The sequence below is a fragment of the Oncorhynchus nerka genome, linkage group LG10, assembly GCF_034236695.1.
Source record: "Oncorhynchus nerka isolate Pitt River linkage group LG10, Oner_Uvic_2.0, whole genome shotgun sequence".
Classification (NCBI taxonomy): Eukaryota; Metazoa; Chordata; class Actinopteri; order Salmoniformes; family Salmonidae; genus Oncorhynchus; species Oncorhynchus nerka.
Genome location: NC_088405.1, coordinates 13734471 through 13760633, shown reverse-complemented (window position 1 = coordinate 13760633; position 26163 = coordinate 13734471). Strand labels below are relative to the sequence as shown.

The window sequence follows — 26163 nt, the reverse complement described above, 5'->3', positions numbered from 1 at the left end:
TCTACTGTCTACTGTACAGGTCTACTGTCTACTGTCTACTGTACAGGTCTACTGTCTACTGTCTACTGTCTACTGTACAGATCTACTGTCTACTGTCTACTGTACACAGATCTACTGTCTACTGTACAGGTCTACTGTCTACTGTACAGGTCTACTGTCTACTGTCTACTGTACAGGTCTACTGTCTACTGTACAGGTCTGTCTGTCTACTGTACAGGTCTACTGTCTACTGTACAGGTCTACTGTCTACTGTACAGGTCTACTGTCTACTGTACAGGTCTACTGTCTACTGTCTACTGTCTACTGTACAGGTCTACTGTCTACTGTACAGGTCTACTGTCTACTGTACAGGTCTACTGTCTACTACTGTACAGGTCTACTGTCTACTGTACAGGTCTACTGTCTACTGTACAGGTCTACTGTCTACTGTACAGGTCTACTGTCAGGTCTACTGTCTACTGTACAGGTCTACTGTCTACTGTACAGATCTACTGTCTACTGTCAGGTCTATTGTCTACTGTACAGGTCTACTGTCTACTGTACAGGTCTACTGTCTACTGTACAGGTCTACTGTCTATCTACTGTACAGGTCTACTGTCTATTGTCTACTGTACAGATCTACTGTCTACTGTACAGGTCTACTGTCTACTGTACAGGTCTACTGTACAGGTCTACTGTCTACTGTACAAGTCTACTGTCTACTGTACAGGTCTACTGTCTACTGTCTACTGTACAGGTCTACTGTCTACTGTCTACTGTACAGGTCTAGGTCTACTGTCTACTGTCTCTACTGTACAGGTCTACTGTCTACTGTACAGGTCTACTGTCTACTGTACAGGTCTACTGTCTACTGTACAGGTCTACTGTCTACTGTCTACTGTACAGGTCTACTGTCTACTGTCTACTGTCTACTGTACAGGTCTACTGTCTACTGTCTACTGTACAGGTCTACTGTCTACTGTCTACTGTCTACTGTACAGGTCTACTGTCTACTGTCTACTGTCTACTGTACAGGTCTACTGTCTACTGTACAGGTCTACTGTCTACTGTCTACTGTCTACTGTACAGGTCTACTGTCTACTGTCTACTGTCTAGGTCTACTGTCTACTGTACAGGTCTACTGTCTACTGTACAGGTCTACTGTCTACTGTACAGGTCTACTGTCTACTGTACAGGTCTACTGTCTACTGTCTACTGTCTAGGTCTACTGTCTACTGTACAGGTCTACTGTCTACTGTCTATTGTCTACTGTACAGGTCTACTGTCTACTGTACAGGTCTACTGTCTACTGTCTACTGTCTACTGTACAGGTCTACTGTCTACTGTCTATTGTCTACTGTACAGGTCTACTGTCTACTGTCTACTGTACAGGTCTACTGTCTACTGTACAGGTCTACTGTTTACTGTACAGGTCTACTGTCTACTGTCTATTGTCTACTGTACAGGTCTACTGTCTACTGTACAGGTCTACTGTCTACTGTACAGGTCTACTGTCTATTGTCTACTGTACAGGTCTACTGTCTACTGTACAGGTCTACTGTCTACTGTCTACTGTACAGATCTACTGTCTACTGTACAGATCTACTGTCTACTGTACAGGTCTACTGTCTACTGTACAGGTCTACTGTCTACTGTACAGATCTACTGTCTACTGTCTACTGTACAGGTCTACTGTCTACTGTACAGGTCTACTGTCTACTGTACAGGTCTACTGTCTACTGTCTACTGTACAGGTCTACTGTCTACTGTCTACTGTCTACTGTACAGATCTACTGTCTACTGTACAGATCTACTGTCTACTGTACAGGTCTACTGTCTACTGTACAGGTCTACTGTCTACTGTCTACTGTACAGGTCTACTGTCTACTGTCTATTGTCTACTGTACAGGTCTACTGTCTACTGTACAGGTCTACTGTCTAGGTCTATTGTCTACTGTACAGGTCTACTGTTTACTGTCTATTGTCTACTGTACAGGTCTACTGTCTACTGTACAGGTCTACTGTCTACTGTACAGGTCTACTGTCTACTGTCTACTGTCTACTGTACAGATCTACTGTCTACTGTACAGATCTATTGTCTACTGTACAGGTCTACTGTCTACTGTACAGATCTACTGTCTACTGTACAGATCTACTGTCTACTGTCTACTGTCTACTGTACAGGTCTACTGTCTACTGTACAGATCTACTGTCTACTGTACAGATCTACTGTCTACTGTACAGGTCTACTGTCTACTGTCTCTACTGTCTACTGTCTACTGTCTACTGTACAGGTCTACTGTCTACTGTACAGGTCTACTGTCTACTGTACAGGTCTACTGTTTACTGTCTATTGTCTACTGTACAGGTCTACTGTCTACTGTACAGGTCTACTGTCTACTGTACAGATCTACTGTCTACTGTCTACTGTACAGGTCTACTGTCTACTGTCTACTGTACAGGTCTACTGTCTACTGTCTACTGTCTACTGTACAGGTCTACTGTCTACTGTACAGGTCTACTGTCTACTGTCTACTGTACAGGTCTACTGTCTACTGTACAGGTCTACTGTCTACTGTACAGGTCTACTGTCTACTGTACAGGTCTACTGTCTACTGTACAGGTCTACTGTCTATTGTCTACTGTACAGGTCTACTGTCTACTGTCTACTGTACAGGTCTACTGTCTACTGTACTAGGTCTACTGTACAGGTCTACTGTCTACTGTACAGGTCTACTGTCTACTGTACAGATCTACTGTCTACTGTCTACTGTACAGGTCTACTGTCTACTGTCTACAGGTCTACTGTCTACTGTACAGGTCTACTGTCTACTGTACAGGTCTACTGTACAGGTCTACTGTCTACTGTACAGGTCTACTGTCTACTGTACAGGTCTACTGTCTACTGTCTACTGTACAGATCTACTGTCTACTGTACAGGTCTGTACAGGTCTACTGTCTACTGTACAGGTCTACTGTCTACTCTACTGTCTACTGTACAGGTCTACTGTCTACTGTACAGATCTACTGTCTACTGTACAGGTCTACTGTCTACTGTACAGATCTACTGTCTACTGTCTATTGTCTACTGTACAGGTCTACTGTCTACTGTACAGGTCTACTGTCTAGGTCTACTGTCTACTGTACAGGTCTACTGTCTACTGTACAGGTCTACTGTCTACTGTACAGGTCTACTGTCTACTGTACAGATCTACTGTCTACTGTACAGGTCTACCACTGTCTACTGTACAGGTCTACTGTCTACTGTACAGGTCTACTGTCTACTGTACAGATCTAGGTCTACTGTCTACTGTACAGGTCTACTGTCTACTGTACAGGTCTACTGTCTACTGTACAGGTCTACTGTCTACTGTACAGGTATACAATCTACTGTCTAGGTCTACTGTCTATTGTCTACTGTACAGGTCTACTGTCTACTGTCTACTGTCAGGTCTACTGTTTACTGTACAGGTATACAATCTACTGTACAGGTCTACTGTCTATTGTCTACTGTACAGATCTACTGTCTACTGTACAGGTCTACTGTTTACTGTCTAGGTATACAATCTACTGTACAGGTCTACTGTCTACTGTCTATTGTCTACTGTACAGGTCTACTGTCTACTGTACAGGTATACTACTGTCTACTGTACAGGTCTACTGTCTGTACAGATCTATTGTCTACTGTACAGGTCTACTGTCTACTGTACAGGTCTACTGTCTACTGTACAGGTCTACTGTTTACTGTCTACTGTACAGGTCTACAATCTACTGTACAGGTCTACTGTCTATTGTACAGGTCTACTGTACAGGTCTATTGTCTACTGTACAGGTCTACTGTCTACTGTCTACTGTACAGGTCTACACTGTACAGGTCTACTGTACAGGTCTACTGTCTACTGTACAGGTCTACTGTACAGGTCTACTGTCTACTGTACAGGTCTACTGTCTACTGTCTACTGTACAGGTCTACTGTCTACTGTACAGGTCTACTGTCTACTGTCAGATCTACTGTCTACTGTCTACTGTACAGATCTACTGTCTACTGTCTACTGTCTACTGTACAGGTCTACTGTCTACTGTACAGGTCTACTGTCTAGGTCTACTGTCTACTGTACAGGTCTACTGTCTACTGTACAGGTCTACTGTCTACTGTCTACTGTCTACTGTACAGGTCTACTGTCTACTGTCTATTGTCTACTGTACAGGTCTACTGTCTACTGTACAGGTCTACTGTCTACTGTACAGGTCTACTGTCTACTGTACTGTACAGGTCTACTGTCTACTGTACAGGTCTACTGTCTACTGTACAGGTCTACTGTCTACTGTACAGGTCTACTGTCTACTGTCTACTGTCTACTCTACTGTACAGGTCTACTGTCTACTGTACAGGTCTACTGTCTACTGTACAGGTCTACTGTCTACTGTACAGGTCTACTGTCTTAGGTCTACTGTCTACTGTACTGTCTACTGTACAGGTCTACTGTCTACTGTACAGGTCTACTGTCTACTGTACTGTCTACTGTCTACTGTACAGGTCTACTGTCTACTGTCAGGTCTACTGTCTATTGTCTACTGTACAGGTCTACTGTCTACTGTACAGTACAGGTCTACTGTCTACTACTGTACAGGTCTACTGTCTACTGTACAGGTCTACTGTCTACTGTCTACTGTACAGTCTACTGTCTACTGTACAGGTCTACTGTCTACTGTACAGGTCTACTGTCTACTGTCTACTGTACAGGTCTACTGTCTACTGTACAGGTCTACTGTCTACTGTACAGGTCTACTGTCTACTGTACAGGTCTACTGTCTACTGTCTACTGTACAGGTCTACTGTCTACTGTCTACTGTACAGGTCTACTGTCTACTGTACAGGTCTACTGTCTACTGTCTACTGTACAGGTCTATACAGGTCTACTTGTCTACTGTACAGGTCTACTGTCTATTGTCTACTGTCTACTGTACAGGTCTACTGTCTACTGTACAGGTCTACTGTCTACTGTCTACTGTACAGGTCTACTGTCTACTGTACAGGTCTACTGTCTACTACTGTCTACTGTACAGGTCTACTGTCTACTGTCTACTGTACAGGTCTACTGTCTACTGTACAGGTCTACTGTACAGGTCTACTGTCTACTGTACAGGTCTACTGTCTACTGTCTACTGTCTACTGTACAGGTCTACTGTCTACTGTCTACTGTCTACAGGTCTACTGTCTAGGTCTACTGTCTACTGTACAGGTCTACTGTCTACTGTCTACTGTCTAGGTCTACTGTCTGTACAGGTCTACTGTCTACTGTACAGGTCTACTGTCTACTGTCAGGTCTACTGTCTACTGTCTACTGTCTACTGTACAGGTCTACTGTCTACTGTACAGGTCTACTGTCTACTGTACTGTCTACTGTCAGGTCTACTGTCTACTGTCTACTGTACAGTCTACTGTCTAGGTCAGGTCTACTGTCTACTGTACAGGTCTACTGTCTACTGTCAGGTCTACTGTCTACAGTCTACTGTCTACTGTACAGGTCTACTGTCTACTGTCTACAGGTCTACTGTCTATTGTCTACTGTCTACTGTACAGGTCTACTGTCTCTACTGGTCTACTGTCTACTGTCTATTGTCTACTGTACAGATCTACTGTCTACTGTACAGGTCTACTGTCTACTGTACAGGTCTACTGTACAGGTCTACTGTACAGGTCTACTGTCTACTGTGTCTACTGTCTACAGATCTAGACTGTCTACTGTACAGGTCTACTGTCTACTGTCTACTGTACAGGTCTACTGTCTACTGTACAGGTCTACTGTCTACTGTACAGGTCTACTGTCTACTGTACAGTCTTGTCTACTGTACAGGTCTACTGTCTACTGTCTACTGTACAGGTCTACTGTCTACTGTACAGGTCTACTGTCTACTGTACAGGTCTACTGTCTACTGTCTACTGTCTACTGTACAGGTCTACTGTCTACTGTACAGGTCTACTGTCAGGTCTACTGTACAGGTCTACTGTCTACTGTCTACTGTACAGGTCTACTACTGTCTACTGTACAGGTCTACTGTCTACTGTCTACTGTACAGGTCTACTCTACTGTCTACTGTACAGGTCTACTGTCTACTGTACAGGTCTACTGTCTACTGTACAGGTCTACTGTCTACTGTACAGATCTACTGTCTACTGTCTACTGTACAGGTCTACTGTCTACTGTACAGGTCTACTGTCTACTGTCTACTGTCTAGGTCTACTGTCTACTGTACAGGTCTACTGTCTACTGTACAGGTCTACTGTCTACTGTACAGGTCTACTGTCTACTGTCTACTGTACAGGTCTACTGTCTACTGTCTACTGTCTAGGTCTACTGTCTACTGTACAGGTCTACTGTCTACTGTCTATTGTCTACTGTACAGGTCTACTGTCTACTGTACAGGTCTACTGTCTACTGTCTACTGTCTACTGTACAGGTCTACTGTCTACTGTCTATTGTCTACTGTACAGGTCTACTGTCTACTGTCTACTGTACAGGTCTACTGTCTACTGTACAGGTCTACTGTTTACTGTACAGGTCTACTGTCTACTGTCTACAGGTCTGTCTACTGTACAGGTCTACTGTCTACTGTACAGGTCTAGGTCTGTCTACTGTACACTGGTCTACTGTCTACTTGTCTACTGTACAGGTCTACTGTCTCTACTGTACAGGTCTACTGTCTACTGTCTACTGTACAGATCTACTGTCTACTGTACAGATCTACTGTCTACTGTACAGGTCTACTGTCTACTGTACAGGTCTACTGTACAGGTCTACTGTCTACTGTACAGATCTACTGTCTACTGTCTACTGTACAGGTCTACTGTTACTGTCTACAGGTCTACTGTCTACTGTACAGGTCTACTGTCTACTGTCTATTGTCTACTGTACAGGTCTACTCTACTGTACAGGTCTACTGTCTACTGTACAGGTCTACTGTCTATTGTCTACTGTACAGGTCTACTGTCTACTGTACAGGTCTACTGTCTACTGTCTACTGTACAGATCTACTGTCTACTGTACAGATCTACTGTCTACTGTACAGGTCTACTGTCTACTGTACAGGTCTACTGTCTACTGTACAGATCTACTGTCTACTGTCTACTGTACAGGTCTACTGTCTACTGTACAGGTCTACTGTCTACTGTCTACTGTACAGGTCTACTGTCTACTGTCTACTGTACAGGTCTACTGTACTGTCTACTGTATCTACTGTCTACTGTACAGGTCTACTGTCTACTGTACAGGTCTACTGTCTACTGTACAGGTCTACTGTACAGGTCTACTGTCTACTGTCTACTGTACAGGTCTACTGTCTACTGTCTATTGTCTACTGTACAGGTCTACTGTCTACTGTACAGGTCTACTGTCTGTACAGGTCTACTGTCTACTGTACAGGTCTACTGTCTACTGTCTATTGTCTACTGTACAGGTCTACTGTCTACTGTACAGGTCTACTGTCTACTGTACAGGTCTACTGTCTACTGTCTACTGTCTACTGTACAGATCTACTGTCTACTGTACAGATCTACTGTCTACTGTACAGGTCTACTGTCTACTGTACAGGTCTACTGTCTACTGTACAGGTCTACTGTCTACTGTCTACAGGTCTACTGTCTACTGTACAGATCTACTGTCTACTGTACAGGTCTACTGTCTACTGTACAGGTCTACTGTCTACTGTCTATGTCTACTGTACAGGTCTACTGTCTACTGTACAGGTCTACTGTCTACTGTACAGGTCTGTCTACTTACAGGTCTACTGTCTACTGTACAGGTCTACTGTCTACTGTCTACTGTAGGTCTACTGTCTACTGTCTACTGTCTACTGTACTACTGTCTACTGTCTACTGTACAGGTCTACTGTCTACTGTACAGGTCTACTGTCTACTGTCTACTGTACAGGTCTACTGTCTACTGTACAGGTCTACTGTCTACTGTACAGGTCTACTGTCTACTGTCTACTGTACAGGTCTATTGTCTACTGTACAGGTCTACTGTCTACTGTACAGGTCTACTGTCTACTGTACAGGTCTATACAATCTACTGTACAGGTCTACTGTCTACTGTCTATTGTCTACTGTACAGGTCTACTGTCTACTGTCTCTACTGTCAGGTCTACTGTCTACTGTCTAGGTCAATCTACTGTACAGGTCTACTGTCTACTGTATCTGTGTCTACTGTACAGGTCTACTGTCTACTGTACAGGTCTACTGTCTACTGTACAGGTCTACTACTGTCTACTGTACAGGTCTACTGTCAGGTCTATTGTCTACTGTACAGGTCTACTGTCTACTGTACAGGTATACAATCTACTGTACAGGTCTACTGTCTATTGTCTACTGTACAGGTCTACTGTCTACTGTACAGGTCTACTGTCTACTGTACAGGTCTACTGTTTACTGTACAGGTATACAATCTACTGTACAGGTCTACTGTCTATTGTCTACTGTACAGGTCTACTGTCTACTGTACAGGTCTACTGTCTATTGTCTACTGTACAGGTATACAATCTACTGTACAGGTCTACTGTCTACTGTCTACTGTCTACTGGTCTACTGTCTACTGTACAGGTCTACTGTCTACTGTCTACTGTACAGGTCTACTGTCTACTGTACAGGTCTACTGTCTACTGTACAGATCTACTGTCTACTGTCTACTGTACAGGTCTACTGTCTACTGTACAGGTCTACTGTTTACTGTACAGGTCTACTGTACAGGTCTACTGTCTATTGTCTACTGTCTCTACTGTCTACTGTACAGGTCTACTGTCTACTGTACAGGTCTACTGTCTATTGTCTACTGTACAGGTCTACTGTCTACTGTCTACAGGTCAGGTCTACTGTCTACTGTCTATTGTCTACTGTACAGGTCTACTGTCTACTGTACAGGTCTACTGTCTATTGTCTGTACTCTACTGTCTACTGTACAGGTCTACTGTCTACTGTACAGGTCTACTGTACAGGTCTACTGTCTCTACTGTCTACTGTACAGGTCTACTGTCTACTGTCTATTGTCTACTGTACAGGTCTACTGTCTACTGTCTACAGTACAGTCTACTGTCTACTGTACAGGTCTACTGTCTACTGTCTACTGTCTACAGGTCTACTGTCTACTGTACAGGTCTACTGTCTATTGTCTACTGTCTACTGTACAGGTCTACTGTCTAGGTCTACTGTCTACTGTCTACTGTCTACTGTACAGGTCTATGTCTACTGTCTACTGTACAGGTCTACTGTCTACTGTACAGGTCTACTGTACAGGTCTACTGTACAGGTCTACTGTCTATTGTCTACTGTACAGATCTACTGTCTACTGTACAGGTCTACTGTCTACTGTACAGGTCTACTGTCTACTGTACAAGTCTACTGTCTACTGTACAGGTCTACTGTCTACTGTCTACTGTACAGGTCTACTGTCTACTGTCTACTGTACAGGTCTACTGTCTACTGTCTACTGTACAGGTCTACTGTCTACTGTACAGGTCTACTGTCTACTGTACAGGTCTACTGTTTACTGTCTACTGTCTACTGTACAGGTCTACTGTCTACTGTCTACTGTACAGGTCTACTGTCTACTGTCTACTGTCTACTGTACAGGTCTACTGTCTACTGTCTACTGTACAGGTCTACTGGTCTACTGTCTACTGTACAGGTCTACTGTCTACTGTACAGTCTACTGTCTACTGTACAGGTCTATCTACTGTCTACTGTCTACTGTCTACTGGTCTACTGTCTCTACTGTCTACTGTCTACTGTACAGGTCTACTGTCTACTGTCTACTGTACAGGTCTACTGTCTACTGTACAGGTCTACTGTCTACTGTCTACTGTACAGGTCTACTGTCTACTGTCTAGGTCTACTGTCTACTGTACAGGTCTACTGTCTACTGTCTATTGTCTACTGTACAGGTCTACTGTCTACTGTACAGGTCTACTGTCTACTGTCTACTGTACAGGTCTACTGTCTACTGTCTTGTCTACTGTACAGGTCTACTGTCTACTGTCTACTGTACAGGTCTACTGTCTACTGTACAGGTCTACTGTTTACTGTACAGGTCTACTGTCTACTGTCTATTGTCTACTGTACAGGTCTACTGTCTACTGTACAGGTCTACTGTCTACTGTACAGGTCTACTGTCTATTGTCTACTGTACAGGTCTACTGTCTACTGTACAGGTCTACTGTCTACTGTCTACTGTACAGATCTACTGTCTACTGTACAGATCTACTGTCTACTGTACAGGTCTACTGTCTACTGTACAGGTCTACTGTCTACTGTACAGATCTACTGTCTACTGTCTACTGTACAGGTCTACTGTCTACTGTACAGGTCTACTGTCTACTGTCTACTGTACAGGTCTACTGTCTACTGTCTACTGTCTACTGTACAGATCTACTGTCTACTGTACAGATCTACTGTCTACTGTACAGGTCTACTGTCTACTGTACAGGTCTACTGTCTACTGTCTACTGTACAGGTCTACTGTCTACTGTCTATTGTCTACTGTACAGGTCTACTGTCTACTGTACAGGTCTACTGTCTAGGTCTATTGTCTACTGTACAGGTCTACTGTTTACTGTCTATTGTCTACTGTACAGGTCTACTGTCTACTGTACAGATCTACTGTCTACTGTACAGATCTACTGTCTACTGTCTACTGTCTACTGTACAGGTCTACTGTCTACTGTACAGATCTACTGTCTACTGTACAGGTCTACTGTCTACTGTCTATTGTCTACTGTACAGGTCTACTGTCTACTGTACAGGTCTACTGTCTACTGTACAGGTCTACTGTTTACTGTCTATTGTCTACTGTACAGGTCTACTGTCTACTGTACAGGTCTACTGTCTACTGTACAGATCTACTGTCTACTGTCTACTGTCTACTGTACAGGTCTACTGTCTACTGTCTACTGTACAGGTCTACTGTCTACTGTACAGGTCTACTGTCTACTGTACAGATCTACTGTCTACTGTCTACTGTACAGGTCTATTGTCTACTGTACAGGTCTACTGTCTACTGTACAGGTCTACTGTCTACTGTACAGGTATACAATCTACTGTACAGGTCTACTGTCTATTGTCTACTGTACAGGTCTACTGTCTACTGTCTACTGTACAGGTCTACTGTTTACTGTACAGGTATACAATCTACTGTACAGGTCTACTGTCTATTGTCTACTGTACAGATCTACTGTCTACTGTCTACTGTACAGGTCTACTGTTTACTGTACAGGTATACAATCTACTGTACAGGTCTACTGTCTATTGTCTACTGTACAGGTCTATTGTCTACTGTACAGGTATACAATCTACTGTACAGGTCTACTGTCTATTGTCTACTGTACAGGTCTACTGTCTACTGTACAGGTCTACTGTCTACTGTACAGGTCTACTGTTTACTGTACAGGTATACAATCTACTGTACAGGTCTACTGTCTATTGTCTACTGTACAGGTCTATTGTCTACTGTACAGGTCTACTGTCTATTGTCTACTGTACAGGTATACAATCTACTGTACAGGTCTACTGTCTACTGTCTACTGTACAGGTCTACTGTCTACTGTACAGGTCTACTGTCTACTGTCTACTGTACAGGTCTACTGTATCTTACTGGAAATAACACCTGATATTTTGATATAGCAGCTGGCCAAAATGAGTGAGTACATTAAGAGTGTGTCTATGCGTGTGTGTTTGTACATATGTCCATGCAAATGTACATACATGTGTCTGTCCATGTGTGTATGCTTGTCTGTGTGTGTGTGTGTGCTTGTCTGTTTATGTGTGTGTGTGTGTGCTTGTCTGTATGTGTGTGTACTTGTATGTGTATGTGTGTGTGTATGTGCGTGCGTGCGTGCGTGCGTGTGTTTGCTGTATTGGTTCTCTATACTGTACATGTGTTACTCACACGATCCAGTCGACGGCCAGCATGAGTGACAGGTCGTTGGTGGGCAGGCCGATAGCCTCCAGGATGATGGCGATGGTGATGATGCCCCCGGCTGGGATGCCCGCTGCGCCCACACTGGACGCTGTGGCTGTCACACTGTGGGGACAGAGCCACTGCATGTGATACATTGTCAGAGCATCAGACACAGGGTCGCAAAATTCCAACCCACCCTTCCTTCTGTCCCCACCCACCCTTCCTTCTGACCCCACCCACCCTTCTTTCTGACCCCACCCACCCTTCCTTCTGACCCCACCCACCCTTCCTTCTGACCCCACCAAACATTCCTTCTGACCCCACCAAACATTCCTTCTGACCCCACCAAACATTCCTTCTGACCCCACCAAACATTCCTTCTGACCCCACCCACCATTCCTTCTGACCCCACCCACCATTCCTTCTGACCCCACCCACCATTCTACCATTCCTTCTGTCCCCACCCACCATTCCTTCTGACCCCACCCACCATTCCTTCTGACCCCACCCACCATTCCTTCTGACCCCACCCACCATTCCTTCTGACCCCACCCCACTCACAGGATGGTGAAGATCTGACCGGCGTTGAGCTCTATGTTGTTGAGCTGAGCGATGAAGACAGCCGCGACACACTGGAAGATGGCCGCCCCGTCCATGTTGACGGTGGCTCCGATGGGAAGGATGAAACGACTGATCCGCTTGTCCACTCCGTTGTTCTCCTCTACACACTTCATCATGGAGGGCAGGGTCGCCGAGCTGAGGAGAGAGATACAGGACACAGTGGTTCAATTACAGCATATTCATCTAGAACATTTTACTGTACTTTACTAGCAACTTCAGTTCCTCTGCTTTGACAATATTTACATGAGTATTCTGCAAGTAAAGATGTATTGAATAGCAAGAGAAGGAAGGGGAGAGAAATAGAGGGAGAATGAGAGAGATAGAGAGAGAGACACCTGAAAAACGTATTGTAGTGTAACTTGAACCAAAACCTTTCCATACAGAGAGAGGGTAAATAACACAGAACTAAAATGAATAGAAGTCATGTTACAAGCCATTCTACTCATTCTATTTCTATGGTAAAGACCCTCCAAATCAAATAAAATAGTATTTATATAGCCCTTCGTACATCAGCTGATATCTCAAAGTGCTGTACAGAAACCCAGCCTAAAACCCCAAACAGCAAGCAATGCAGGTGTAGAAGCACAGAATGTCCTGGCTCCACATGGATTAGATAGAGAGGTGGTGGGGTCCAGAGTCTGAAGATTGAGGTTGGAACAACTCAGCCAAAGGTTTAGGTCACTTACAGCAGGTTACTTACAGCAGGTCACTTACAGCAGGTCACTTACAGCAGGTTACTTACAGCAGGTCACTTACAGCAGGTCACTTACAGCAGGTTACTTACAGCAGGTCACTTACAGCAGGTCACTTACAGCAGGTCACTTACAGCAGGTTACTTGCAGGTCACTTACAGCAGGTTACTTGCAGGTCACTTACAGCAGGTCACTTACAGCAGGTCACTTACAGCAGGTCACTTACAGCAGGTTACTTACAGCAGGTCACTTACAGCAGGTCACTTACAGCAGGTTACTTACAGCAGGTTACTTGCAGGTCACTTACAGCAGGTCACTTACAGCAGGTCACTTACAGCAGGTTACTTACAGCAGGTCACTTACAGCAGGTCACTTACAGCAGGTCACTTACATCAGGTCACTTACAGCAGGTTACTTACAGCAGGTTACTTACAGCAGGTTACTTACAGCAGAGGATATTTGGAGACGATGACTGTGTCCCAAATGGCACTACTTTTGACCAGAGCCCAGGTGTATGTTCAGGCTCTAGTCAAAAGTAGTGCACTATAGAGGGAATAGGGTGGGGTGTAGCCTTGGAGACAAAGCCTGCTAGCAATGCACTGCTAATGGACTGTGTTCATTAGGGGTGGAGGGATTTACTGGGTAATCAGGTCACACTGGGTTAACAGAAGTGGAGGGATTTACTGGGTAATCAGGTCACACTGGGTTAACAGAAGTGGAGGGATTTACTGGGTAATCAGGTCACACTGGGTTAACAGAAGTGGAGGGATTTACTGGGTAATCAGGTCACACTGGGTTAACAGAAGTGGAGGGATTTACTGAGTAATCAGGTCACACTGGGTTAACAGAAGTGGAGGGATTTACTGGGTAATCAGGTCACACTGGGTTAACAGAAGTGGAGGGATTTACTGGGTAATCAGGTCACACTGGGTTAACAGAAGTGGAGGGATTTACTGGGTAATCAGGTCACACTGGGTTAACAGAAGTGGAGGGATTTACTGAGTAATCAGGTCACACTGGGTTCACAGAAGTGGAGGGATTTACTGGGTAATCAGGTCACACTGGGTTAACAGAAGTGGAGGGATTTACTGGGTAATCAGGTCACACTGGGTTCACAGAAGTGGAGGGATTTACTGGGTAATCAGGTCACACTGGGTTCACAGAAGTGGAGGGATTTACTGGGTAATCAGGTCACACTGGGTTCACAGAAGTGGAGGGATTTACTGGGTAATCAGGTCACACTGGGTTAACAGAAGTGGAGGGATTTACTGGGTAATCAGGTCACACTGGGTTAACAGAAGTGAAGGGATTTACTGGGTAATCAGGTCACACTAGGTTAACAGAAGTGGAGGGATTTACTGGGTAATCAGGTCACACTGGGTTAACAGAAGTGGAGGGATTTACTGGGTAATCAGGTCACACTGGGTTAACAGAAGTGGAGGGATTTACTGAGTAATCAGGTCACACTGGGTTAACAGAAGTGGAGGGATTTACTGGGTAATCAGGTCACACTGGGTTAACAGAAGTGGAGGGATTTACTGGGTAATCAGGTCACACTGGGTTAACAGAAGTGGAGGGATTTACTGGGTAATCAGGTCACACTGGGTTCACAGAGGTGGAGGGATTTACTGGGTAACCAGGTCACACTGGGTTCACAAAGGTGGAGGGATTTACTGGGTAATCAGGTCACACTGGGTTCACAGAGGTGGAGGGATTTACTGGGTAATCAGGTCACACTGGGTTCACAGAAGTGGAGGGATTTACTGGGTAATCAGGTCACACTGGGTTCACAGAAGTGGAGGGATTTACTGGGTAATCAGGTCACACTGGATTAACAGAAGTGGAGGGATTTACTGGGTAATCAGGTCACACTGGGTTAACAGAAGTGGAGGGATTTACTGGGTAATCAGGTCACACTGGGTTAACAGAAGTGGAGGGATTTACTGGGTAACCAGGTCACACTGGTTTGTTCATGTTTATTACTGTCTGTACGCTGATTGGCTGCTTTGTGTGTTTGAGCCGATCTGAATCCTATGCAAAAAGCTCTTAAACGATGTGGAATGATAATTATTTTCCTGACACTGGTCTAAGACCCAAACAAGATCACTTTGAAGACAGCCAAAGGGAGCATGATAAGATAATTGTTGAGCAGTTGAAAAAACATTTGATTGAAATGGATAACACGATTGAAGAGAAACGCACAGCTCTGCAAGGAGCCGTTAATGATGATGGTATATTCAATGAACTGATGCCAACTAACCGAGCGCTCCAGGACAAGTTGTCTACAGAAATAAAGGAACTTAAAATCAAGATTTTCAACCACGACAAAAAAGACAAGGCCGAGGATAAAGTCTACTTCTGGAGAAACCCTGACGAGGTCCTGCTCCTCCTCTCCATGACAGACGCAGGAGGGATGCCGCTTCCTTCTATCCAGCCCGTCTGACCAACACTACAACCAGCGCCTCTTCTGCTTCCAGTGGCAGATGTTTATCCAACGAGAGACTGGACGGACGGAAGGGCGGAGGTGGCCGTGGACACGCGCACCGACGAGATGCCGCTCCCGACGGGGTAAGAAGAAACAACTACCAGAGGCAGAGGGGACCGTTCACACGGTCCCAGAACCCACGAGGCTGAGTGTCTTCAATTTATCAAGCAAGATATTGAGCCCTGCCCATGTCTCCTTGCTTTGTAAAGGACACCAGCAGTATGACCTCAGAACAGCTCCCCTCCTTTGTAAAGGTCACCAGCAGTATGATCTCAGAACAGCTCCCCTCCTTTGTAAAGGACACCAGCAGTATGAACTCAGAACAGCTCCCCTCATTTGTAAAGGACACCAGCAGTATGATCTCAGAACAGCTCCCCTCCTTTGTAAAGGACACCAGCAGTATGATCGCAGAACAGCTCCTCTCCTAAAGGACACCAGCAGTATGACCTCAGAACAGCTCCCCTCCTTTGTAAAGGACACCAGCAGTATGATCTCAGAACAGTTCCCCTCCTTTGTAAAGGACACCAGCAGTATGATCTCAGAACAGCTCCCCTCCTTTGTAAAGGACACCAGCAGTATGATCTCAGAACAGCTCCCCTCCTTTGTAAAGGACACCAGCAGTATGATCTCAGAACAACTCCTCTCCTAAAGGACACCAGCAGTATGATCGCAGAACAGCTCCCCTCCTTTGTAAAGGACACCAGCAGTATGATCTCAGAACAACTCCTCTCCTAAAGGACACCAGCAGTATGACCTCAGAACAACTCCTCTCCTAAAGGACACCAGCAGTATGATCTCAGAACAACTCCTCTCCTAAAGGACACCAGCAGTATGATCTCAGAACAACTCCTCTCTTAAAGGACACCAGCAGTATGACCTCAGAACAACTCCTCTCCTAAAGGACACCAGCAGTATGATCTCAGAACAACTCCCCTCCTAAAGGACACCAGCAGTATGATCTCAGAACAGCTCCCCTCCTAAAGGACACCAGCAGTATGGTCTCAGAACAACTCCTCTCCTAAAGGACACCAGCAGTATGATCGCAGAACAGCTCCCCTCCTTTGTAAAGGACACCAGCAATATGATCTCAGAACAGCTCCCCTCCTTTGTAAAGGACACCAGCAGTATGATCTCAGAACAGCTCCCCCTTTGTAAAGGACACCAGCAATATGATCTCAGAACAGCTCCCCTCCTTTGTAAAGGACACCAGCAATATGATCTCAGAACAGCTCCCCTCCTTTGTAAAGGACACCAGCAATATGATCTCAGAACAGCTCCCCTCCTTTGTAAAGGACACCAGCAGTATGATCTCAGAACAGCTCCCCTCCTTTGTAAATGACACCAGCAGTATGATCTCAGAACAGCTCCCCTCCTTTGTAAAGGACACCAGCAGTATGATCTCAGAACAGCTCCCCTCCTTTGTAAAGGACACCAGCAGTATGATCTCAGAACAGCTCCCCTCCTTTGTAAAGGACACCAGCAGTATGATCTCAGAACAGCTCCCCTCCTTTGTAAAGGACACCAGCAGTATGATCTCAGAACAGCTCCCCTCCTTTGTAAAGGACACCAGCAGTATGATCTCAGAACAGCTCCCTCCTTTGTAAAGGACACCAGCAGTATGATCTCAGAACAGCTCCCCTCCTTTGTAAAGGACACCAGCAGTATGATCTCAGAACAGCTCCCCTCCTTTGTAAAGGACACCAGCAGTATGATCTCAGAACAGCTCCCCTCCTTTGTAAAGGACACCAGCAGTATGATCTCAGAACAGCTCCCCTCCTTTGTAAAGGACACCAGCAATATGATCTCAGAACAGCACCCCTCCTTTGTAAAGGACATCAGCAGTATGGTCTCAGAACAGCTCCCCTCCTTTGTAAAGGACACCAGCAATATGATCTCAGAACAGCACCCCTCCTTTGTAAAGGACATCAGCAGTATGGTCTCAGAACAGCTCCCCTCCTTTGTAAAGGACACCAGCAATATGATCTCAGAACAGCACCCCTCCTTTGTAAAGGACATCAGCAGTATGGTCTCAGAACAGCTCCCCTCCTTTGTAAAGGACATCAGCAGTATGATCTCAGAACAGCTCCCCTCCTTTGTAAAGGACATCAGCAGTATGATCTCAGAACAGCTCCCCTCCTTTGTAAAGGACACCAGCAGTATGATCTCAGAACAGCTCCCCTCCTTTGTAAAGGACATCAGCAGTATGATCTCAGAACAGCTCCCCTCCTTTGTAAAGGACATCAGCAGTATGATCTCAGAACAGCTCCCCTCCTTTGTAAAGGACACCAGCAGTATGATCTCAGAACAGCTCCCCTCCTTTGTAAAGGACACCAGCAATATGATCTCAGAACAGCTCCCCTCCTTTGTAAAGGACACCAGCAATATGATCTCAGAACAGCACCCCTCCTTTGTAAAGGACATCAGCAGTATGATCTCAGAACAGCTCCCCTCCTTTGTAAAGGACATCAGCAGTATGATCTCAGAACAGCTCCCCTCCTTTGTAAAGGACATCAGCAGTATGATCTCAGAACAGCACCCCTCCTTTGTAAAGGACACCAGCAGTATGATCTCAGAACAGCACCCCTCCTTTGTAAAGGACACCAGCAGTATGATCTCAGAACAGCTCCCCTCCTTTGTAAAGGACACCAGCAGTATGATCTCAGAACAGCTCCCCTCCTTTGTAAAGGACATCAGCAGTATGATCTCAGAACAGCTCCCCTCCTTTGTAAAGGACATCAGCAGTATGATCTCAGAACAGCTCCCCTTTGTAAAGGACATCAGCAGTATGATCTCAGAACAGCTCCCCTCCTTTGTAAAGGACATCAGCAGTATGATCTCAGAACAGCTCCCCTCCTTTGTAAAGGACACCAGCAGTATGATCTCAGAACAGCTCCCCTCCTTTGTAAAGGACACCAGCAGTATGATCTCAGAACAGCTCCCCTCCTTTGTAAAGGACATCAGCAGTATGATCTCAGAACAGCTCCCCTCCTTTGTAAAGGACACCAGCAGTATGGTCTCAGAACAGCTCCCCTCCTTTGTAAAGGACACCAGCAGTATGATCTCAGAACAGCTCCCCTCCTAAAGGACATCAGCAGTATGATCTCAGAACAGCTCCCCTCCTTTGTAAAGGACACCAGCAGTATGGTCTCAGAACAGCTCCCCTCCTTTGTAAAGGACATCAGCAGTATGATCTCAGAACAGCTCCTCCTTTGTAAAGGACATCAGCAGTATGATCTCAGAACAGCTCCCCTCCTTTGTAAAGGACATCAGCAGTATGATCTCAGAACAGCTCCCCTCCTTTGTAAAGGACATCAGCAGTATGATCTCAGAACAGCTCCCCTCCTTTGTAAAGGACACCAGCAGTATGGTCTCAGAACAGCTCCCCTCCTTTGTAAAGGACATCAGCAGTATGATCTCAGAACAGCTCCCCTCCTTTGTAAAGGACATCAGCAGTATGATCTCAGAACAGCTCCCCTCCTTTGTAAAGGACACCAGCAGTATGGTCTCAGAACAGCTCCCCTCCTTTGTAAAGGACATCAGCAGTATGATCTCAGAACAGCTCCCCTCCTAAAGGACACCAGCAGTATGATCTCAGAACAGCTCCCCTCCTTTGTAAAGGACATCAGCAATATGATCTCAGAACAGCTCCCCTCCTTTGTAAAGGACACCAGCAATATGATCTCAGAACAGCTCCCCTCCTTTGTAAAGGACATCAGCAGTATGATCTCAGAACAGCTCCCCTCCTTTGTAAAGGACATCAGCAGTATGATCTCAGAACAGCTCCCCTCCTTTGTAAAGGACATCAGCAGTATGGTCTCAGAACAGCTCCCCTCCTTTGTAAAGGACATCAGCAGTATGATCTCAGAACAGCTCCCCTCCTTTGTAAAGGACATCAGCAGTATGGTCTCTATTATTAAATCTCTTGATCCTCTCCCTGATAATACTTTGTTAGCTACTTTTGATGTTGAGTAGTTATACACATATTCCACACGAGGGCGCTATTGAAGCTATGGAACATTTTCTTCCTCAACGTGACCCTAATGAACTACCTTCCAGTGCCTGCATTATAATATTGGTTGAAATAGTACTCACACACAACTACTTCATGTTTCTAAATTATTTATTTATTCAGACGAAGGGTACTGCTATGGGATTCCCCATGGCTCCTAACTATGCTAATTTGTATGTGGGTTACATGGAGAAACAGTCCATTTTTAATCCACTCAAGAAACGATTATTGCCTAACATCATTATTTGAAAACGGTATATTGCTGATATTTTTGTTCTATAGAGGGGTGATGCAAAACAGCTCCAGGCATTCCATGCTTTTCTTAACTCTTGTTCTGAGCATCTGAGATGTACAATGTAATCTGATACACATCAGATCAGTTTCTTTGATCTTCTGATCCTGTGTGAGGATAATGTTCTATACACTGATCTTTACAGGAACCCACTGATCTTTACAGTTTGTTGAGGGCTGATAGTTGTCACCCACTTCCCTTGAAAAACAGTTTGCCCTACAGCCAATTCTGTCGAATCAAAAGAATTTGCAAAAAACAATCAGATTTCATGTCACGACATCCGCCAAAGTCGGTCCCTCTCCTTGTTGGGGCGGCATTCGGCGGTCGACGTCACCGGCTTTCTAGCCACCGCCGATCCACTTTTCATTTTCCATTTGTTCTGTCTTTGTCTTATCACACCTGGCTTCACTCAATCAATTACTTGTTTATTATTTAACCCTCTGTTCCTCGTGTTGTATTTGTGAGTGATTGTTTATTGTATTTTCGGTCTGTCGTGGTGTGCTCGTGATGTACTTTTACTCAAAATGACAAATGTACAAAGTAATGTTGATTACTCATATTTGCTGTCCTGCGCCTAATTCTCCACACCAGCTACACACCGGACCCTTACAGAGTCACTCACCCGAAGAAGGAGCAGCAGGAGCAGACGCCCTACCAGTTGCAGTGGAGGAGCGAGTTCAGCAGCACGCGACCATGTTGCAACGTCTGGGCACAGCCATGGATCGCTTGCTGTAGACGATGGATCGTTGGGAGAGAGAAGGAGGTTTTCGAGCACCTTCACCACCGCCCCACTACAACAGGTGCCACTGTCCACCCCTCTTCCACCTGGTGCCAGCGGGATTCGACTCTCGCTCCCGAGGGAGTATGATGGGACTGCTGCCGGATGCCAGGGGTTTCTACTACAGCTGGAGCTCCACCTGGCGACCGTCTACCCGGCTCCTTCGGGGCGTGAGAGTGTGTCTGCCGTCGTCTCCCGCCCCTCAGGCAAAGCCCTGGAGTGAGCCAACGCCGTATGGAGTGAGGGAGACGCGGCGTTGGACCATTATGCAGAGCGTTTGTTCCACCTGAGGCAGGGGGCGAGGAGCGAGCAGGATTTTGCCTTGGTCTTCCGGACCCTGGCCGCCAGCGCGGGATGGAACGACAGGGCCCTGATCGATCACTACAGGTGCAGTCTGCGCAAGGACGTCTGCCGGGAGTTGGCCTGCCGAGACACCACCCTCACATTGGACAAGCTGGTGGACAGGTCCATCCGGCTGGACAACCTGCTGACTGCCCGCGGACGTCTGGATCGGGACCTGTCAGTTCCATCCCCCAGCACCCCAGCACCTCCGCTCCGATGCCCGTGGAGCTGGGAGGTGCTGCACTTAGGGTGACCAGAGGAGGGGCCATTCCCTGTACCATCTGTGGCCGCAGAGGGCACACTGCTGGTCGGTGCTGGGGGGGAGGGTTCCTCAGGGAGTCGAGGCAGCAGGCAGGGCACTATTGTGTCACCCCAGGTGAGTTGGCACCAGGCTCACCCAGAGCCCCCTGTTGCTCACATGTATGTGTTTATTTCATTTCCTGAGTTTTCCCCGCATTCCCAGCATAAGGCCCTAGTAGATTCAGGCGCAGCTGGGAATTTTATTGATTGTTCATTTGCTCCTAGTTTAGGGATTCCCATTGTTCCTGTGGATATGCCCTTCACTGTGCATGCCGAAGATAGTCGACCACTAGGGTCAGGGCTTATAAGGAATGCCACCGCTCCACTTGACATGGTTATGCAGGAGGGTCATAAGGAGAGAATCAGCCTCTTCCTTATTGATTCTCCTGCGTTTCCCATGGTGCTGGGTCTACCCTGGTTGGCCTGTCATGACCCCACTATTTCGTGGCAACAGAGGGCTCTCACGGGGTGGTCACATGAGTGCTCAGGGAGGTGTGTGGGTGGTTTCCATCGGTGCGACTACGTTGGAAAGCCCAGACCAGGTCTCCACCATGCACATCCCATCAGAATATGCCGATTTGGCTCTCGCCTTCTATAAGAAGAGGGCGACTAAATTACCACCTCATCGACGGGGGGATTGTGCGATAAATCTCCTGGTAGACGCAGCACTTCCCAGGAGTTGTGGGATCCTGTGTTTTACATTATAGCCATTACCATATATATATGATTAAATATGATCTGATATTGGCTGTGTGAAGTATTTGCATTTGTGCACTTGAGCATCATCATGAGATTAAACAACTGCTTGCTACATCTACTTGCCTGTTTGTGTGTGTGACAAGAACTGAGTAACATGGTGTGACCTGCATGTTGCAAAACTGTAGATAACAGCCCAGCAGATGCTTTGTCCTTGTGTTTGTATGTAACAATATTGAGCATGTGGTGTGACTTGCTGTATCTTACAAAGTTGTGATAGGGAGGGGTGGTCATCACGAGGTTTAATTGAGATGGAGAAATACTGAACAACACAATAGCACAATACCAGAACAGTAGGAATCTATACATCGACGGAGGGAGGACTCCAAGAAGCGCCAAGAGGCGGGGACCCGCCTGAGCGCCTGCAATAGGCTGAGCAAGTTTAAACCACGCCCAGCCTCTACTGTGATATGCCAACAGACTGGTTGGAACTATGTCCATCACAGTATAAGAACACTGTTTACATACATCCTGTCAGTTCCCTGTTCTGCCCTGCGTGGTATTACAGCGAGCCCATATATACGAAAGTTGCATTTGCCATTTATTACTTAGCTAATAAAAAATACATAGTATACAACCGGTGACTCATTATTATATTTATCCTGATACCAGATTCAAATTTACACAACTCTAACAGAGTCACGTGTATCGTCTGTCACAGGAAGATACGGTGACTATGTAAACATATGTCTCTGAATCCCTGGAGCTGGGATACATTTAGCCCTCCACTTCACCCGCCTCCTCTAGTTTCTTTTTTGTGAAGAAGAAGGATGGAGGTCTGCGCCCGTGTATTGACTATCAGGGTATCAATCAGATCACTGTGAAGTAGAGCTACTCGCTGTCTCTCATCACCAGTGCGATAGAGTCAATGCGCGGGGCACGCTTCTTCACAAAATTGGATCTCAGGAGCGCTTACAACCTGATGCGTATCCGGGAGGGAGACAAGTGGAAGACGGCATTTAGTACCACCTCAGGGCACTATGAGTAGCTCGTCATGCCATACGGGTTGATGAATGCTGAATCAGTCTTCCTGGCCTTTGTTGACGAGATTTGTCCGGGACCTGCACGGGCAGGGTGTAGTGGTGTATATCGACGACATTCTGATATACTCCACTACACGCGCCGAGCATGTGTCCCTGGTGCGCAGGGTGCTGTTGGAGCCTGACCTGTACGTCAAGGCTGAGAAATGTCTGTTCTTCCAACAGTCCGTCTCCTTCTTAGGGTACTGCATTTCCACTTCAGGGGTGGAGAATGGAGAGTGACCACATTTCAGCCGTGTGTAATTGGCCAACTCCCACAACGGTAAAGGAAATGCAGTGGTTTCTGGGGTTTGCCAACTACTACCGGAGGTTTATCCGGGGTTTTGGTCAGGTAGCAGCTCCCATTACCTCACTGCTGAAGGGGGGCCTGTTACGATTACAGTGGTCAGCTGAGGCGGACAGGGCTTTGGTCACCTGAAGGCTCTGTTTACCTCGGCTCCTGTGTTGGCTCATCCGGATCCCTCTTTGGCGTTCATAGTGGAGGTGGATGCGTCCGAGCCTGGGATAGGAGGTGTGCTCTCTCAGTGCTCGGGCACGCCACCAAAGCTCTGCCCCTGGGCTTTCTTTTCGAAGAAGCTCAGCCCGGCAGAGCGAAACTATGATGTGGGGGACCTGGAGCTGTTGGCTGTTGTCAAGGCTCTGAAGGCGTGGAGACATAGTCTTGAGAGGGCTAAACACCCTTTTCTCATCTGGACTGACCACTGCAATCTGGAGTACATTCGTGCGGCGAGGAGACTGAACCCTCGCCAGGCAAGGTGGGCTATATTCTTTACCCGTTTTGTTTTCAGACCAGGTTCCCAGAACGCTAAGACAGATGCACTGTCCCGGATGTATGACACAGAGGAGCGGTCCATGGATCACACTCCCATACTTCCGGCCTCTTGCCTGGTGGCACCGGTGATGTGGGAGCTGGACGCGGACATCGAGCGGGCGTTACGCACAGAGCCCACTCCCCCCCAGTGTCCAGAGCTGGGTGCCTGTACGTTCCGTCTGCTGTCCACGACCGTTTGATCTATTGGGCCCATACGTCACCCTCCTCTGGTCATCCTGGCATCGGTCGGACGGTGCGTTGCCTTAGTGGGAAGTACTGGTGGCCCACCTTGGCCAAGGACGTGAGGGTTTATGTTTCCTCCTGCTCGGTGTGCCCCCAGTGCAAGGCTCCCAGGCACCTGCCCAGAGGGAAGTTACAACCCCTACCCGTTCCACAACAGCCGTGGTGGCACCTGTCGGTGGACTTCCTGATGCATCTTCCTCCCTCACAGGGCAACACCACGATCCTGGTGGTTGTGGATCAGTCCTGCCGTCTCCTTCCTCTGCCCGGTCTCCCTACGGCCCTACAGACTGCGAAGGCCCTGTTCACTCACGTCTTCCGGCACTACGGGGTGCCTGAAGACATAGTCTCTGATCGGGGTCCCCAGTTCACGTCCGGGGTCTGGAGAGCGTTCATAGAACGTCTGGGGGTCCCGGTCAGCCTTACCTCAGGTTTTCACCCTGAGAGTAACGGGTAGGTGGAGAGAGTAAATCAGGACGTGGGTAGGTTTCTGCGGTCATATTGCCAGGACCGGCCGGGGGAGTGGGCCACGTTCATCGTGACCCTTCGTTGCTGCGGAATTTCCACTGTCTCCATCCGGATCGCCCTGCGCCTCGTCCCCCGGGTCGTCCCCGAGGTCGGTGTGGGCGCGCTGCTGGAGATGGGGGTGACCTCGACAATTTATTGTTAAAATGAGAGGCTGCCTGGATCTTTAATTTAAAGAGTCTTGCTTCCTTCGGTCTCAACGTAGACTTTGATATGAAGCCATTCTTGTGATTATTGTGATTTTGCTGTTGTAAATGTTTGTAAGCTTATGTAGCCAAATTGTATCTATGATCGTACGCAATCAATCATGTTTTTGATATGTTATTTTTATATCTGAGAATTAACCAATGATATCAGGTGGAGGGATAGTACCTGGACTGGTGGAGGGATAGTACCTGGACTGGTGGAGGGATAGTACCTGGACTGGTGGAGGGATAGTACCTGGACTGGTGGAGGGATAGTACCTGGACTGGTGGAGGGATAGTACCTGGACTGGTGGAGGGATAGTACCTGGACTGGTGGAGGGATAGTACCTGGACTGGTGGAGGGATAGTACTTGGACTGGTGGAGGGATAGTACTTGGACTGGTGGAGGGATAGTACCTGGACTGGTGGAGGGATAGTACTTGGACTGGTGGAGGTATAGTACCTGGACTGGTGGAGGGATAGTACCTGGACTGGTGGAGGGATAGTACCTGGACTGGTGGAGGGATAGTACTTGGACTGGTGGAGGGATAGTACTTGGACTGGTGGAGGGATAGTACCTGGACTAGTGGAGGGATAGTACTTGGACTGGTGGAGGGATAGTACTTGGACTGGTGGAGGGATACAGTAACAGAGGCCTACCTGGAGCAGGTGGCGAAGGCGGTGGTGAAGGGCGTGATGAGGCCGGACAGGAAGCTGAAGGGGTTCTTGCGTGTGAACCCAAAGTAGATGAGAGGCAGGATAACCCCCCCGTGGATGATATGACCCAGGACAGAGGCAAATATGTATTTCCCCAGACTGGTCACCAACAGAACCACATCCTCCATCTCCACTATCTTACTTCCCACCAGGAACATGATGCCGAACGGGACGTACCTGAGTTAGGAGAAATATAGAATGTATACCATTTGGTGAGGTGATGACTAACAGAATATCTATTTTTGCTGCAGATTTATTTGAAAGGAAAAGCTAAAACATTTATCAGAAATGTAATTAAATGTTTAATTTGATTCTACATAAGTAGGCAGCTTCAGAGTCAAAAAGTAGCTTCTCATTTCAGTGTCAAATGCATAGCGTCAGCAGCCTACAACACCTCCTGCAGTTCTTAAGGAATAAACAGTACAGACTTTATCTAGTGAGCC

The 26163-nt window shown here is 46.6% G+C and overlaps 1 protein-coding gene across 1 annotated transcript in view; it reads right to left on the bottom strand.

Annotated features, from left to right (window-relative positions):
- The window catches only part of slc1a4 (solute carrier family 1 member 4), a 72729-nt gene that overhangs the window by 8855 nt on the left and 37711 nt on the right, over nt 1–26163 (bottom strand). The window contains exons 5-7 of the mRNA XM_065023034.1: nt 25664–25897; nt 12489–12683; nt 11916–12050 (exon numbers count right to left, since the gene is read on the bottom strand). Coding sequence (XP_064879106.1) covers nt 11916–12050; nt 12489–12683; nt 25664–25897 — 564 coding nt within the window. The remainder of the gene's footprint in view (nt 1–11915; nt 12051–12488; nt 12684–25663; nt 25898–26163) is intronic.